The 16,291-nt window shown below is 55.5% G+C and overlaps 2 protein-coding genes across 2 annotated transcripts in view; one reads left to right on the top strand and one right to left on the bottom strand.

Annotated features, from left to right (window-relative positions):
- The first annotated feature begins 6 nt into the window (after positions 1 to 6).
- Positions 7 to 2,425, top strand: HYI (hydroxypyruvate isomerase (putative)). The gene is made up of 7 exons (XM_005866108.2): positions 7 to 143; positions 1,169 to 1,283; positions 1,488 to 1,566; positions 1,658 to 1,707; positions 1,806 to 1,875; positions 2,010 to 2,144; positions 2,267 to 2,425. Exons 1-7 carry the CDS (start codon positions 52 to 54, stop codon positions 2,338 to 2,340), a joined length of 615 nt encoding a protein of 204 aa, XP_005866170.2. The 5' UTR covers positions 7 to 51; the 3' UTR covers positions 2,341 to 2,425.
- SZT2 (seizure threshold 2 homolog (mouse)) overlaps positions 2,424 to 16,291 on the bottom strand; it is a 54,925-nt gene continuing 41,057 nt past the window's right edge. The window contains exons 47-72 of the mRNA XM_014539571.1: positions 15,903 to 16,021; positions 15,632 to 15,796; positions 15,273 to 15,357; positions 14,958 to 15,122; positions 14,704 to 14,871; positions 14,212 to 14,345; positions 13,621 to 13,787; positions 13,405 to 13,502; positions 13,049 to 13,181; positions 12,799 to 12,929; positions 12,570 to 12,670; positions 12,323 to 12,499; positions 11,867 to 12,134; positions 11,686 to 11,765; positions 11,474 to 11,599; positions 11,158 to 11,357; positions 9,174 to 9,264; positions 8,853 to 8,933; positions 8,696 to 8,770; positions 6,019 to 6,232; positions 5,476 to 5,629; positions 5,204 to 5,326; positions 4,695 to 5,100; positions 4,459 to 4,575; positions 3,384 to 3,452; positions 2,424 to 3,250 (exon numbers count right to left, since the gene is read on the bottom strand). Coding sequence (XP_014395057.1) covers positions 3,107 to 3,250; positions 3,384 to 3,452; positions 4,459 to 4,575; positions 4,695 to 5,100; positions 5,204 to 5,326; positions 5,476 to 5,629; positions 6,019 to 6,232; positions 8,696 to 8,770; positions 8,853 to 8,933; positions 9,174 to 9,264; positions 11,158 to 11,357; positions 11,474 to 11,599; positions 11,686 to 11,765; positions 11,867 to 12,134; positions 12,323 to 12,499; positions 12,570 to 12,670; positions 12,799 to 12,929; positions 13,049 to 13,181; positions 13,405 to 13,502; positions 13,621 to 13,787; positions 14,212 to 14,345; positions 14,704 to 14,871; positions 14,958 to 15,122; positions 15,273 to 15,357; positions 15,632 to 15,796; positions 15,903 to 16,021 — 3,791 coding nt within the window. The 3' untranslated portion in view covers positions 2,424 to 3,106. The remainder of the gene's footprint in view (positions 3,251 to 3,383; positions 3,453 to 4,458; positions 4,576 to 4,694; positions 5,101 to 5,203; positions 5,327 to 5,475; positions 5,630 to 6,018; positions 6,233 to 8,695; positions 8,771 to 8,852; positions 8,934 to 9,173; positions 9,265 to 11,157; positions 11,358 to 11,473; positions 11,600 to 11,685; positions 11,766 to 11,866; positions 12,135 to 12,322; positions 12,500 to 12,569; positions 12,671 to 12,798; positions 12,930 to 13,048; positions 13,182 to 13,404; positions 13,503 to 13,620; positions 13,788 to 14,211; positions 14,346 to 14,703; positions 14,872 to 14,957; positions 15,123 to 15,272; positions 15,358 to 15,631; positions 15,797 to 15,902; positions 16,022 to 16,291) is intronic.

Raw genomic sequence — 16,291 nt, 5'->3', positions numbered from 1 at the left:
AGCCGGGCGCTGAGGTCCGTTCTCTCTGCAGGGGACCGAGAGAAGGGGGAAATGGGGCTGGGGGCCGTTCCCGGGAGGCAGGCGGCCTTCCGCGAGGGGCTGGAGCAGGCGGTGCTGTACGCTAAGGCTCTGGGCTGTCCCAGGTATCCTGCCCTTTCCTCTTCCCCTTCTAAGACCCAAGACCCTACCGCACGTGTTTGGGGGTGGGGGATGAGGACGCCAGGTTGTGAGAGAGCCTCAGAAGTCTGAGCGCGCTGGCGCTTCTACACCCCTGCAGTCCTGGTGCTTTGTAAATTGCCTTTCATATTTGTTGTGTGTCATTCTCAGTTGGCAACTCTTTCATGCTTCTCCCCTGCTGGGATCCCATGCTGGGAGCTCAGTCCGACCTGGGAGATAGCAAAGTAAACAGAAAACGGAGGAGGGATACATTTGAGAACAGGTCAATGCACGGAGGCGGAGGCAGTGGGAGCAGAGTAGGCACCTGTCTGGGATTAGAGGAAGCTTCCTACAGGTGTAATGTTGAACTGGGTCTTAAGGAGTGGGCATTTGCTTGATGTAAGGAGCATTCCAGGCAGGGATGCTGTGGCCAGAGGCAAGAGGCGGCCTGGTGTGTTCAGCAAAGTTCAAGAGGCTGGATGTGGCTGAGGAAGATCAGGTGGTGATGGGAGGTGGAAGGCTCTAAGTGGGGCTGATCAAATGTCAAATCCTGCGGGTCTAAATAGGCTGAGAAGGAACTGGCAGTAAGGGGTCGCTATTGGTAGGGGTGGGGTGGGGTCAGAAATCAGACGAGAAGCAGCTAAAAAACATTCAGGAAATAGAGACAAAGCAGCATGGAGTTCTCAAGAAGGGTTTGGGTCAAAATGTCTAAAAAGGGAGACTTCAGCATGTTTCAAGGCCGAGAAGGGCCACTGGAAAGGAGGCTGAAAGCACAGGAGGGGCTAAGTGAGGAACTGGACTGTGAGGCAGGAGGATTGACCCTCAGGATTGTGGGAAAAGGCGGGGCCAAAGCCGACACAGGTGTGTCTGAGGCCTGAGCATCACGGCCAAGTGGTATGGACCAGAGACCTTTGGGGGATGGGAGGAGGGCAGCTGGAAGAGGAGCTGAGGGAGCAAAGGCCCTGCTCTGGGGTGGACTCCACAGCCCCTTCCGGTCCCATTTTCCCCACAGGATTCACCTGATGGCCGGCCGAGTACCCCGGGGTGCTGACCGAGCAGCAGTCAGGAGTGAAATGGAGACAGTTTTTCTGGAGAACCTGAAGCACGCAGCCGGGGTTTTGGCTCGGGTGAGATGACAGTGAAAACAGACGCACATACTTACACGAACGTGTCCGAGTGCAGGGAGGGGGGTGCACAGTGCAGAGAGCAGCCCAGCATAAGGCTGGGCACTGGCCGAGGTCAGAGGGACTGGTGAGGGGCTTGGTCAGTGACAAAGATAGAGGCCAAACCTGGGGGGAAGAGCTCTATTCACAGATCCGACACGGTGCTAGGAGAACCTCGTGGGACTGCTGGAGCCCATTAACACCCGCATCACCGACCCCCAGTACTTCCTGGATTCGCCCCAGCAGGGTAGGACCCCCGCCCTGTGCTGCCTCCTGTCCCTTTGATTCTTGTGCCCTCCTTGAGTGTCACGCGCCCCCCCCCCCCCCTTTCTCTCCAGCGGCAGCCATCTTACAGAAGGTCGGAAGGCCCAACCTCCAGTTACAAATGGTACGTGAAGAAAAGGAGTGCTTCTCAGGGCCCATGCTCTCCAACTGGGAAGCATGGTGGGGCCTGAGGCAGTTCTGACTGTAGTAATCTCTGCCCAGGACATATTCCACTGGCAGATCATGGATGGGAATCTGACAGGAAACATCCGCGAGTTCCTGCCCATCGTTGGTGAGAGGGTCCCTCTCTTTGTTCCTTCCTCATCTGCTGTGCTGCTTCCTTTGTTCTCCCACTCCACACGCCCCCCCCCCCCCCACACCTGTCCTTCAGGCCTGAGCCTCACATCTGCCCATATCTGTCCCCAGGGCATGTGCAGGTGGCACAGGTCCCGGGCCGGGGGGACCCTGGCAGCCCTGGAGAGCTGAACTTCTCCTATCTATTCCAACTGCTGGAAGACGAAGGCTACAATGGCTTTGTAGGCTGCGAGTACCAGCCTCAAGGTGAGGGGCGGGCTGAGGCTCCAGGCTTGGCCCTGGGAACGGGAGAACTGGGGGACAGGTATTGGACAGGAGCTGTTTTCCTCCTCATGGGTTGAGATGCTGCTGCCCCACTCTCCCCTCAGGAGACACAGTGGAGGGCTTGAGTTGGCTACGTTCCTACTGGGATAGGCGGGGCCGCTCACAGGCTGGCCAGTGAGGTCCTGCAGTCCACCCACTTGCCTCTCTGAGACAGTGAATTGAGCATCCTGAGTATCCTCCGGAATTAAAGACAACTTGCTGAACGTTTTCATACATGTATGTTATTGGGACACACAGTGTCTAACCCTTCGCTTTCTCTGATCGCTTCCCTCCTGTTGGGAAGGGACACACAGCTCACGTCTGAGTCCTCCAGTCTGCAGTGTTGCTGTGGAGAAGGGAGAGCTTTGAGTCCATCTCCTCACGTACATTTGAGACCCCAGGGGTCGGAAGCAAAGGGACTTGCTCAGGCTCAGGTGCTTCAAAGACAGAGCTGGGATTGGAGCCCAGGTGTCTTACCTCAATGGCAATGTCCATCAGTGATGTCTCAGTGGGTAGAGAGGACCAGAGAGCTCAAGGTGGGAGGTGGGTGACTTGGAGGCAGGATTCAGGCAGAGGAGCCCTCAGGTGAGCGCTTGCCACCTGGTGAAGAATTCCTGGACTCCACCAGGTGAGCAGGAAGGAGTCCCCTCTGGAAGGGCCCAGGGGCCTGAGAGATGAGAACCTCAGGGAGGTGACCTGACCTGCTAGAGCCCTGTGAGTGTTTAGGGAGGGTAGTCCCTGCTGCCAGGCTGGGGCTACAGACCCCGCAGAGAGATGCACAAAGCGGTTGGTATCCCTCAGTGTCCAGGCTTGTGCTGGGGCACACAGGGCTGGTCAGTCCTGCTTCAAGTGGGTAATCTTATAGATCATGATTCGAGGAACAGTGACATTCAGCGGTCCATTCCTCAGAGGAGACGGGTCCAGAGGGTGAAACAGGCCGTGTTGATGACAGACTCAAGGTGATGGTAGGTCGAGACCAGCTGGGCAGGGGGGCTCTCGCTGTCCTGGGGCTGTACTGGGAAGGGCTCTCGGAAAACCACTGTCAGAGACTGGGGAACACAGTGGGGGTCCACTGGTGAGAGAAGGGCAGGTAGGCATCCCAACCTCAGCAGGCTCGGGTGCAGTATTTGGGGTACAGCTTCCCACCAGGCTGACACAGAGTCCCACACCCCCTGTTCTCACCGTCTTTCCCAAGTGGGAATCCAGAAACACTAGCACAAAACAGTCAGTGAACTTCTGATTTAACACAACCTGCAGCAGAAGACAAAATGAGATGGGGAGGGAGGTTCGTCTCACCTGAGGAAGCACAGACCCTCCTGAGGGCCTCCTGGACGTGGGGGGACCAGTCTGAAGAAGGGCTGCTTCCATCACCACACCCGAACCCACCTGCACTCACTCCACCGTCACCTAGAACCTCACCTTCAACGCAATCTCAGTCCTCATCCTCACTGGCCCCTGGTCAGCCTGTCTAGCCTCATCAGAGTGAAGGGGAGGGGGCTTGACTGGGAGGATCCTGAAGTCATCTATCTGGAGGCGCTGCACAGAGCTGGCACCGCAGCCCAACCACCACGGGGAGTTCTCTACCCTTGACAGGCCCCTCCTTGCCTCCTGTGCTATCCCAGGTTTTATATCTCTGACTGCCCGTGGACTGTCCCCTCCTGTCTGTCTGTCCCTGGGCAATCTCTTCCACTCCCAGGGCTGCAGGGACCCCCTGTCCATACAGATGCTGCCCAGATCTCTCTCCTGAGTGCCAATCCCCGATGTCCCTTCAGAACACCTTGAAACTAATCTTCCCCACAGGTACCAGGTTGCAGGACCCATCACCACGAACCAACTCCTACTTTTTCTTGTGAAGTCTTCTCTTAAGTGTCCTTTCCTGGACCACTGCTCTCATTGGCTCATCTCTAACCTTTTACTCCCCCTGTATGTGCGCCTATCACCACAGCTCTTCTCTCCCTGGCCTCCCTGGCAGTGCTCTCAGCTTCAGTGCACACAGTTCCCTGGGGATCTGGCTGAGAGGCGGATTCTCAGTCAGGGGTCTGGAGTGGGTCCTGAGTGCATTTTGGCAAGCTCCCAGGTGTTGCTGGTGCTGCTGGTGTGAGGGCCACACTTTGGGGAGAATAAGACGGCTTAAAGCCCAAGAGGTCCTTTCTGGACTGCAGCCTCTAAGACCAACCACCGATAAGGTTCCAGAACTTGGCCCTGAGGATCTCTAGCCAAAAAAGGTTTGTTTTTGAGGCGGGTCAAGGAGACTCACCAGGTACTGCGTTCCCAAGTCTGGGCTCTGGAAGTGGCGGCAGCTCTGGGGAAAGCGGCTCAGGAGAACCTTGATCAGGCTCTGGTACCAGGAGACCGTCATGGACAGGAAGCAGTCCTGGGGGAGGTCCACAGGCCTGGACCTACTGTCCCAGAGCCACCCTGCACCCTCCACCCTGGCTGCCCATGGAATTCCCAACGTCCATCCCAGCCCCTCTGGAACCCACAGTTCTTTACCAGCTGGGGGTCAATGTCCGCAATGGATTTGGCATGGACCGCCTCTAGGAGCTCCTCCAGCTCAGCCAGGGCCAAGCGCCCCCCTAGCCGCAGCCGATCAGGCCCTGGTGGCTCCAGCAAGAAGAGGCGCTTCCAGAGGGTGTCCCTGCGGCAGTGCCCTCCAGCTAGCCGTACCAGCTGAGCCAGTTGTGCCCGTGCCACGCCCACCTCTGTAGCCAGCGGAGGGAACAGAGGAGCTGGGCCAGGCACCGGACCAACCCCTGAGCCCTCCCTAGGGCTACCAGCGGAGCTCCCAGGAGCCTCTGGCTCAGGGGGAAGTCTGGGTGGCTTCCGGAACCTGCGCATGTCAGCAGTTAGTCTGGGAAAGAGCTCTCGTTGGCTGGTGAGCACCACGAAGAACTTCAGCCTGGAATGGGGAGGGGGCCCGAGTGGCGGTTACAGCAGGAAACAGGGAAAGGGCAGGGGGCAGGCTGGACAATGGGCACATTCAAGGTAGGGGATCTGCTGACCGCAGAACATGCCGCTCAGCCTCTCCTTGCTCCTCAAAGGGTGCAGCACAGTGACAGACGAGCAGAGACACATCAAAGTCATCCTGATGACGAAGCCCCTCAGAGTCCAGGTAGGAGCCGGAGCTGTGCGGTGGGGATGAGATGTCAGCCTGAGGTCCTAATGAAGTCAACCTCACCCCTTCTGCCCAAGAAAACACAGGTCTCCCAACTGTAAGGATGGTCCTGACCGCAGCTCCACCAGAGAACGTGCTGGTGTCCCCTCTCCTCCATACCTGTGCCATGCTGACACCAGGGCGTATTCATTATGTTCTGGGCCCCCTGGCCGAGCCATCCGCAGTGGCTTCATGTGGTAGGAGCTGGCATGGTCAGCCACGTAGTTGTACAGCTGGTGGGCAGCAATGAGCGGTGTGGGGAGCTCCAGGGTCCCTAAGGGGCAAGTTACAGGAGACAGTGAGCCTGGGATAGACATACTGATCGATGGGCTGGGGGATTAGGAGGTCCTAAGGCTCTGATTGACAAGCAGACTGGCCCTGCTTTTCTGGGGAGCTCCTAAGGTCCTGTAGAACATCAAGATGGGACAGAGTGGCTCAGGACAGGCAGGGCAGGGTATACAACATAGGATCTAAACTCTGATATGAAACAGACTGTGACGAAGTTAAGACAGAGACGTGGGGGCAGGGTCCAAGCGATATGAGGCAACTAACAACCTGGGATAGAAAGTCGAAGTCTGGCCCTAGGAAGTGATCCCATCGGCCCACACCTTTGTGGCCTGTTCTTTTTCAGCTTCACTGGCTTGCCCTTGGGCACCAACCAACCTTGGTAAATGTGATTGCGACCAAAGTGGGGCCCATCAGGGTGGTGGGCCAGGAAGTGCCTCAGGAAGGTGGTGAGGTGGTAGCCGTGCCGCAGCACCAGGTGGGCGCCCAGCACGTGCTGGTGCACGAGGCGCAGGTGGAAGTCATAGCTGAACGAGTGCACGTGCATCAGGTCCCGCACCTTGTCGCACTCCTCGGTGAACAGCATGGACAGCTGGGGAGGCACAGGGGCTGGGTTAGGAAATGGTAGCACAGGCTGCCCAGCACATTCCCATTTCCTCCTCTTCCATGGGAGAAGACAGCTCAGGACTCACCCTATTGCCTGAACAGCTCAGGGACGCCCTCCTCATTATATTCTCTTTTATACCGTATTGTAACCCTGTTGACATGAAACTGACCCTTTTGAGAGATGGGACCTTTTATTCTGAAGCCCAGAGTCTGCTAAAGTCTGGCATAGATTCAGTGATGCAACCAATACTTGCTGAGTGCCTACCTGGTACCATTCTAGGTGCTGGGGATACATTGGCCAACAAACCCAAGCCCTCAGGAAGCTTACATTTGAGTGGTGGGGAGATAATACAATAAACACTAGACAGAGAAAATGAGTACACAGTAGGTTAGAAGATGGTGTTATGGAAAATCAAGAAGTAAAGCAGTTGCCATTTTAAACAAGGTGGTCAGGGTAGGCCAGGTGTATAATTATTTACTATTCGAAAGTTTTTGCTGTCACCTTCCCATCTCTCCAGCTTGATTTTCCCATCAAAATACTCATTCTTCCCAAGCACATCACATTGTCTCTACACTTTTGTACCTGCTGCTGTTCTCTGCCTGGATGCTGCCCTCCCTGGTCCTCAAACCTGGCTAACTTCTCTTGGATAAAGCTTTGTCTAGGACAAAGGTGACACGCGAACTCATTTTTTTGGTTGATTTTTCTTTGTTAAATGGCATTTAAATATATAAAATAAGTATCAAAAATATACATCTTTGTTTTACTATGGTTGCAAATATCAAAACATTTCTATATGTGACACGGCACCAGAGTTAAGTTAGGGTTTTTCAAAATGCTGACACGCCGAGCTCAAAAGGTTCGCCATCACTGGTCTAGGACATCCTGCCATGACTAGGCCAGGGTGGGCCTCCTCTAACTGACCTGTGAATGAGTGAATGAAGGGTGGTAGAGAGACTGAGCTGAGCTTCTCTTGGTGGAAATCACCATTAGTGAAAGTGTTAACAATTGGATCAATGGTGCCGGAATGGCAGGATCTACATGAGCACTTCCTTGGGGGCCCTGGGCATAGGAGTTAATAGGAAAGGAGAAATGACTGTAGAAGAAGCAATAGCCTAGGAGTCAGAGTAGCTGCACGATGCTGGGTAAGTCACATTATCTGCTTCAGTTTTCTATCTACCATGAAGATGAAGTAAAGGTCTCCCTAAAGCTAGAGGCAGTGTGAACAACTTCCACAGCCAGGGAGGAGCCTCAGAGTCAGTACTGCCCCCAACTAGCTCTGTACCTGGGGCAAATTAATGAACGTCCATGAGCCTCAGTTTCCTGATCTGTACCAGAGAAATAAAACTCCACTGTAGTATATATACTAAGCACTTAAACAATAACAATAATGAAGCAATTTAGAAACCCAAGTAGGGTTAGCGATTAGATATGTAGAGGCAGAGAGCCAAGCTGGATAGAGACCAGGGAGCAGGGAAGCCAGGACTTCAGAAAGCTTGAAAGTAACGTGGGGTGAGGGGGAGGGGTCCTTCCCACTAATACAACAGCCCAGTGTGAAAATCCCTGCGGCCCACAGCTCCCTTGTGAGCACACAGGCTCCAGGAGGTTCCTGCACAGTCGCCAAGCTTTCCTGGATCACATTATCCTGTGATGACTGGACTGGTATCCACAGCAAGTCAAAGGCAACCATCTATGGGATGATAGGAGCTATCCAGACAGGAGAGGAATCTGTGTTGTCTGTGCTGGAAGGCGACAGACTGGACCCAGGCAGATCCTGATCTCTCGGAAACTAAATGGGAGGCACGAGGAAGGCCTGGGCCTTCGCATGACATGGGGCACCCTGACGAAGCTGAATCATGGAAGTACTGAGGGCTTCAGGGCCCTGACCTCACTGAACCTCTCACTCACTGAGCACTCCTGATGCTTGGCCCTCATGGGGTGCAGAGGCCCTGCCTTGAGGCAGACAGACAGGCCTGAATAATAACTGGCGGGTATGCTGTGTGGGTGGGAACTCTAGCCCACATTCTAAGTGTTAGTGACTCTACGCAATGCAAAGGCTATTGCCAGCTCTAGATTAGGCCAGGACTGCCCATGGCACCGACCTACCCATGTGTCAGATTAGCCACTATGCTCAAATGTCTGCACTAACCATCTATGGTTATGGATTGACACAGTGCCAGGCTGTCAGTGCCCAATGACCACGGCTAGCTCAGCCACTGTGCTGGACTGCCTTCTGCCCTCTTGTTACAGCTGAAGACAACTCTGGACCACCTGCAGAGTGACACGGGTCGATGGTCCAGTCACCAGAAGGACCACTGACCTAGCCAGCCCACAGCACCAGGTCACCCCTCAGCCAGACTGCCCCGGCATTATTCTTATTGGCCACAGCATACCAGGGATGCATGGACCATACCTGAGACCCCATATTCCGCCCCCCCCACCACCATATACCTGAGAATTGACGGCTTGCCCCATGGGGATTCGGGAACACTCTAGGGCAAACTGTTTGACACAGAAGTAACAGCCCTGGAGAGAGGGTGAAGGTGACGTCAGGAGGGTAAGAGACAGGTGGGTCTGGCTCTCCTCACCCAGTGCTCCCCCTGCTCACCTGGAAAGCCAGCTCCATGAGGATGATGCCTCCGGGCAGTGCCCGCTGTAGGTGGTAGGTGGTGACCGGAGAGCCAGTGCTCTGAAGAAAGAAAAAAAGACGGCTTCAGGGGCAAGAGTTGGAGGTTCACCGGCTGCAGATCAGCAGGGAGGAAGTCTCTGGGGCGGGTGACTTTAATGGTGTCAGGCTGGGATCAACAACCTTAGTCATCACCCAGGGTCACTGACCTCGGGCCTTGGGAAAATAATTCAGGCTTAGTGACACTGGTGTCTGGGACATCACTGATTTCACTATCGGGGAAGGTACGTAATGACATGTTACCTTGGGGCTCCCATCAGTCTTGCTTTTGGGGCAGGAGAAGGAGCTCCGACCCTCTGTTCCAAGGATGGCCATGGCCCGCGGCCGGCTGGTGCTGTAGGAAAGGAAGAGGGACAAGAAGATGCAGCCAGCCAGTGGGTGAAGGATCACAGCTATCTGACTCGGTCCATTTTACGTGGACTTGTCTGTAGGAGAGGAGACAGCCCAGAGAGGGCCTGCTTGGGACACCACGGTGAGGAAGTGGCAAGGCTCTCTAGTAACTGCTGCTTTAAGGGGAAGTGAGCAGTGCTCAGTGCAGAGATGGATGCCAGGCCTTTCTCTACCAGTGAGAGGATGAGGGTAGGGCCAGAGAGGCTGCTGAGACACCCATGAGGGCAGGGAGATCTGTTTACTGGGGGCAGCAGGGGAGGCGGGAGGGGCCAGGGGACTGTATGTCTAAGATTTCATTGGGAAAATTCAAGGAGATGCTTGAAGCCCTGGTTAGGAACTTTCCTCTGAGAGGGAAAAGCAGTTCTCTCTTGACTGGGGAATGGTACTCCCAGCATTCCACAGGCCCACTGTTCTTCATTTCTCGACTCAGAGGCAAGGGGAGAAGAGAAGCAGGGACAGGACTGTGAACAAGGACAAAACAGAAAGGGCCAAGGGGACCCAATTATTACACTTATGAGGTACAAACCACCAGAACTCTTGCTAGGGGTGGGAAGGGGGTGCCCTAAGCCTCTGGTGAAAAGAAATGTGCCATTTCATCCTTAAGAAGACAGGGACAAGACCAGCTAGTGACTGGTGATACTTAAAGACTGGTGACAAAGAAAGGCCTGACTTTACATTTTGCTCTAGAAACATGTTTTTTAAGCTAGTGTATCTTTTGTTTAAAAAGGAATTTAGATTTTTGATAAATAGAAAGTAAGCAAACAAGTCTCTCAGAGAAGCTCCTACAGCTGGGACCTGGCCGAGGGCAGCAAGCTGAGCAGCTACTCCTCCGGTTGTCACTGAGCAATGAGGGGCAGGGTCCCGGCGGCACAGGCCTGCCTCTCTGCCTAAGGCCTGGAAAAGAGGGGCCGCCTGGGAGGTGGAGAGCTGGTTACAAACACTAAGGAGTTGGAACTGGCTTTCTGGTCCAAGGTGGGATCTTGATTAAGGACACAATTATATTTATTAACTTGAAAGTGCACCATACTTGAAGTAAGAGGAGGGAGAAAATAAACTCACAAATCCAGAGACACGAAAGTAACTGTAACATGAACAGATACTTTCCCATCAGCCACTGGGAAGGGGTGGGAACACAGAATCTGGAGGCTCAGATGTTGAGAAGAACACAGAGCAGGGCCACAGAAATGGGGATTTGAGATTCAATACAGAGGAAAAGGTGGTTGTGAACTTGTCACTGAGCTCTGGGGAGAAGGACGGTGGTGACAGAGGAGCTGCCGACTTTCCAAGACTCTAGTAGCCAGTGGATGAACATGACCAAGAACAGACCAGAGTGCAGTGATGCCAGCAGGTCCAGTGCAGGGGTCCTTGGTGAGAAAGACACTACCCTTGGTGAGTGAGGGACTTCCTGGGTCATGAACCATGTAAGATCTCAGGAGAGGACAGTGGGGTGATCAGGACAGCAATCATTAAGGCCCAGGTCCAGAGGCTTAGGAGTGGTACCAGATCCATGTGCATGGCTGTACACCAGCACATAAGCACATGAGATGTAATGTACCTGGGCATAAGCTCTGTGAGAACGTACACAGTTCTGTGAGTTCCCTGAGAGCGAGAGGTTTAAGGATGTGATCGAGGGCTGCACGGAAGTGTCCAAGATCCTCGTGTGTGTGTGTGTGTGTGTGTGTGTGTGTTGGCCTAGCGGGGTGAACATGCATAAGGCCCGAATTATCCTCACGGGACCTATGTGAAGACAGGAAGGACAGGTGGAGCCTCACCTTCGGTGGAGGAGGGGAGGGGAGGGGAAGAAAAGGAGGAGGCGGAAAGGAAGAGATGGGCTCACCTTCGGGCAGGCGAGGGGGGCCGCAGTGGCACCAGCACGAAGCCCATGCTCTGCAGATACTGCACGTACTGCTGCAGGAAGGCCAGGCTCAGCTCCTTCAGCCAAGGCTCCTCACGCGCACCCGGCGGGGGCACATCCAAGGCCTCACAGCTTGTGGGGGCCTCTCGGCTCCCAGGCCCTGCCTCAGGGCGATGGCGCCGCTGCGGGAGTGGATATTAAGGAAGGCTCTACCCACTGTCAACCACCAGGGGTGGAGGAATGGAGGTCGCTGTAAAGGGAGATCCCAGGGGAGAAATCCAGGAGTCTTGAGCCTCACCTGCCCCTCGGGGGGCCCACAGGTCTCCGGCGGCCCATGCAGCCAGGCAGCTGGGTCGAAGAGCAGGGCTGTTGCACAGTAATGCACCAGGCGGGATGACTGCTTCAGGGTCTCCAGCTCCCCGGCCTGAGGAAACGGGGCAGTGAACACTGGAGTGGTGGCCAGGGGAGGGTCAGAGGATGCTCCTGGAGGATGGGGGTCAGGCCACTCACACTGATGGGCATGCTGGCGGGGGTGGAGCGCTGCTGCCAGGTTACAAACAGGTTCTCCATCTTCATCTGCCGCTCCAGCTCTGGGGATGGGAAGCATCAGTGTGGCCACCAGGACCTGCTGCCCGTCTCCCTCCCAGACTCCACAGTCTGCCCCTGCCCACTGTCCGCCCAGTGCCCTCACCTCTGCGCTCTGTCATCTTGATCTCCAGGAACTGTTGTCCATGGTAGGTGACGGGATCAGGGGGTCTGGGCACAGGGCCAAGTGAGGAGCTGGGGCGGGCAGCTGAGATATCCCTCAGGGCCTCATCAAAGGGGAATGTGTCCAGGGACAGGGGGCCCCCGCCCCGAGAGGACCCACTCAGCCGGCCTTGCTCACGGCTCAGTGGGGGGCTTGCACTCCGGATGAGGGTCTCTGCTTCCACAGTCGGCAGTAGGAATGGGTTTGGCTCCTGAGAAAGATGGAGCCTCACAATGGTGCCTGGCTTTGGTCCTCAGACCTTCTCTCCTGCCCTGGCCTCCTCTGTCTCTCCTTCCCCACTACCTCTGCTTTTAGTCTGTCCCCTTCCCCTGCTTCCGAGCCAGTACTTCCTTAAAACCCTGGAGCCAGAACTAGAGGAGGGAGCGGAGTAGCAGGCACCTTCTCATCCCGCACTGGGAAGTCCAACTGGCCATAATGATGGAAGAGGCCAAGCTTCTGGCTGAGGAGGCAGAAGATGAGGTGGGCACGAGCGTTCTGCCACTGCACGAGGCGAACCAGCGCTCGGCCCAATGCTGCCCCTAGGTCTGGAGCCCAGTTGTAAGTCAGCAGCTGCAGCTGGAAGTCAGGGGTCAGGGTCAGTGAGATCACAGAACCTCTTCCCCGACCCAGCCCGACCCACATCTACCTTCTTATCCACGACCTCCAGTAGCAAGAACCTCTGCCGGGGAGCATTTCGTCCAGAGCTCCCGTCGCTTCCAGGCTCAAAGCGCTGCAAGGCTTTGGGAGCTACAGGGTGGGGGAGGGTCATAATGGGGGCCTGAAGGCAGGTCCCCCTCAATCCCATCCTGTTCCCCGCAAGATCAGAGACTACCTTCAGTCACTGCAAACCCAGCTCCCCTAGGCCATGCCCTCACCCTGCTGGGTGGGTCTCCTCCACTGCGAGAAGTTCCTTCCCAGAAGCAGCAGATGCCGCTCAGCTGCAGGGCGGGGTGTTGGGCCCAGTTGTCCAAGGGAACAAGGACTGAAGATGTCTGGCTCTGAACTCCTATTGGGAGGGAGGGACGCTCAGAAGGCAGACCACTCATGGCCTCATCTCCGGCAATCACCTCCTGAGCCTAGGCCCCCAGCTCTCCTAGCTCAGCCTCTATGAGACCCCAAACTCACAAATGCTGCTCAAAGATGCAGACACTGGTGTCTCCAGCCATTGAGGTGACCAGAGTGGTGAACTCAGACAAGATGGACGAAAGGAGGAACCGGGACACCATGTGGGTGGAGCTCCTGGACACCGACGTGCAACCTGGATCCGGGGCAAAGAAGTCCTGGTCGGTGTGTGTGTGTGTGTGTGTGTAAGGGAGGGGGGGCAGGAGGAGGGGAGGAACCGGGACACCATGTGGGTGGAGCTCCTGGACACCGACGTGCAACCTGGATCCGGGGCAAAGAAGTCCTGGTCGGTGTGTGTGTGTGTGTGTGTGTAAGGGAGGGGGGGCAGGTTGAGGAGGGGAGGGGGGCTGGGGTCTCACCAATCTGAACCATGAATTCCATCCAGCGCTGAGTAACCCGAGCGAACACAGGCTGCAGGGTCCCCACCTCGCCCTCCTCTAGCTGCGTGGTCCGGCGTCTGAAGACACAGCAGGAGTAAGAACGGCACACTGATACTTGATATGTATGTGTTTACATAAATCCGTTATCAACTATGATTTCACACCACACCCTCCTGACACGTCACACATACACACCTCTGTCTCTGGGCTCCAGAATCCGGGCCCGATGCCCGCTCGATTCCACCTGGAGTCCGAACATTTTCAGTTTTGTGACGCCTCCGGCCCCGAGTGTCTTCCGGCCGATCCAGGACAATGTCATCAGTTGTTTTGGGGGAACCCAAGTCCCCAGATTCTGTTTTATTCTGGAGGCAATGCAGTGAATGAGGAGGGCTATTGGGAAGGGGAACAGGGTAGAGGATGGGATGGTAACAAGAGCCTGGAGGATCTGGAGGCTCAGGTTCAGGCCCTGGTTTCACTGCAGGCTGACTAAGCAGCTTTGGGCAAGCAACTCAACTTTCCAGCCCAGCTGTCTCACTGGTCAAAGCCCTGCTTATCCTGCAGGTTGTGAGGACAGGGTAAGAAAAGTGGAAGGGAGGGCACTTAATAAGCTGAGGCTCTCTCTGTCAGTGAGAACTTGCTACATTCTGCAAGCTCCTACCCAAGGGACAGGGTAGTTTTATATAACAGGAGATGCGAGGCAAGGCCTGCAGGGGAGTGCAGGTGGAGCTAAGAGGCAGGCAGGAAAGTAGATGCCAACTTCATCACCTCCTCCCATTCCCCCCTTACCAGCATATCCCAGAAGCTACGACGGCCAGCTTTGCTGGGGGGAGTCACAGGCTCCCCAGGGGCAGGCCCAGGGGGAAAGGTGCTAGCTCGGCCTGCAGGGCTTTTGGTTTCCAAGGACCCACTCCTGAGACTTCCTGTGGACACCAGACAATACAAATTTTGTCACTGGCCATCAATCCCCATTCCAGAAAACCTAGCCCCAGGATATGACAGTGACTTCACACTTTCTCTGTGGGTTAGTGAATGCCAGCATATGCAATTGAGCGTGGCTGCAAATTTTGGGTGGAGTTGCTCTATTTCCCACTCTAGGCGGGTGACCCTAAGCCTGGGCACATTTCTGCCAGGGACTTGCTGACGCAGGGAAGGTAAGGGACAATTAAGAATGTGTATTTCAGATGGGGCCTCTGTGACGTCTTCCAGAATCCCACCTTTGCACCCTCACCTGAAACACCATCTTGCCTGGACCTGTGAGGCTCTCTGGCCCCCACATACCTGGGGACATGTCCTCTGTGCATAGGGAGGCTGGCAGTAGCTGCAGCTCCATGACAGCATCAGCCAAGGCCTGACGAGCTGCTCCTCGGAGCTTCTCTTCCAGTTGCACGATACTGATATTCCCTTTTTCCCACACATCTAGTCGAAGCCGTGGGGCCCCACTCTGAGCTGGAGGAAAGAATGAGGGTCACTAAAGGGTGCCCCTAATTCCTACAGCATAACTGAACACCCCTCCTCTGACCAAGCTGCCCCACCTGAAGAACTGTCCGGCAGGACTGGGCAGCGAGTGACCGTGGTCAGCTGCTCAAATTCCTCCTCTCGCAGTAGATCTGGGGGCCCCAGAGAAGAGGGGGGCCATGATGCCAGTGAGATGGGGGCCCCTCCCTCATCCACAAAGGATAGAGTGATGCAGGCAACTCCTAGATAGAATCCACAGGAAAACTCAGGTCTGGGACTTCCAGATCCCCTTTCCTCACCTCCCCAACCCCCCGTAGCTGCAAGTCTGGGAAAGGCCCTCGCAGCCACCACAGAAAAGGCTTTCCCACACCTGGCAGTGCCCTGTCCTGTACCTTTGCCGCCGGTGCCCTGTCCACCAGGCTTGTTATACAAGTAAATGTCCAAGTCGGGGAGGCTGCCCTGTGGTGGGAGTGGATGCTGGAGAGAGAAGAGCCAGAGAACTAAGACCAGGCAAATGGACAAAAGCCATCAGGGAATGGGTGTCCACCGTGGGGAATGCTAAGCACAGGAAGACACAGGTGGATAATAAAGGTCTATGTGTGTGTGTGTGTGGGGGGGGTGTACACAGGCCCATGGGACAAGGTACACATGGGGCATCTGTATAAAAATTATACAGGAAGGGTGTGTGTGTGGGGGGGAGGGGGGGTATTTGGGTACGTGTGGGTGGTGAATGAGGTGGGTGAAACCTCACCTGGAAGTGGTTCCGGCCATTGCTGTCTGTGTACTTGGGAGAGTGCAGGAAGATAAGCAGGTTTTGCCGCAGGTACCAGGCCAAGGCCGGAAGCCAGGGCCTGCAGGAGAGGGGTAAGGCCAGATGCAACACCTCTGAGGGGAGACTTCCAGGGGGCTGGATGAACTGCAGAGTGGGAAGGGGAGTCAGAGCTGGATGAAGAGGTTCTGGCCGAGACTGTCCTGCATCTGTGGCTTCCGTGGAGGATGTTGGAGTCTGGGAGGGAGCTGACCTCTACATCAGCTGGCGTCAGCTTGCAGTTCCGAACAAGCATGACTGTGATGACGTCCAGAGTGGCCTCATCCAGGCGCCGACGCAGAACCCGCACTAGCTCATCTGTGATCTCGGGACCTTGATATAGCCGTGGTGGGAAGGTGGAGACCCTGCGGAGGACCCAGCTACCCCAAACCAGCCCTTAACCCCAGACTCAAACATTCTCCCACACACCAGAGGCAGCCAGCACTAGGTTTTAATTCTGCCAAGCTACTCACTGTGTGACTGTGGACAAGTGAGTTTTACCTCTCAAAGCCTCAGTGCCCTTAGCCATAAAATGGGGATAACAACAGTATCTACCTCATATGTAACAGTCTTAGCTGAAGACCTAGTACACACATTAATTGG

Source organism: Myotis brandtii, unplaced genomic scaffold (assembly GCF_000412655.1).
Source record: "Myotis brandtii unplaced genomic scaffold, ASM41265v1 scaffold220, whole genome shotgun sequence".
In the NCBI taxonomy this organism is placed as follows: domain Eukaryota; kingdom Metazoa; phylum Chordata; class Mammalia; order Chiroptera; family Vespertilionidae; genus Myotis; species Myotis brandtii.
The sequence above is the reverse complement of the archived record's forward strand: the minus strand, read 5'-3'. Positions and strand labels throughout refer to the sequence as shown.

Excerpts from the sequence above, each read along its gene's own strand:
- HYI (XM_005866108.2), top strand. The coding sequence starts at position 52 with ATGGGGCTGGGGGCCGTTCCCGGGAGGCAGGCGGCCTTCCGCGAGGGG. Across the intron at positions 1,284-1,487 it reads CAGCCGGGGTTTTGGCTCGG|GAGAACCTCGTGGGACTGCT; the intron begins GTGAGATGACAG and ends ACACGGTGCTAG. Across the intron at positions 1,876-2,009 it reads CGAGTTCCTGCCCATCGTTG|GGCATGTGCAGGTGGCACAG; the intron begins GTGAGAGGGTCC and ends ATCTGTCCCCAG.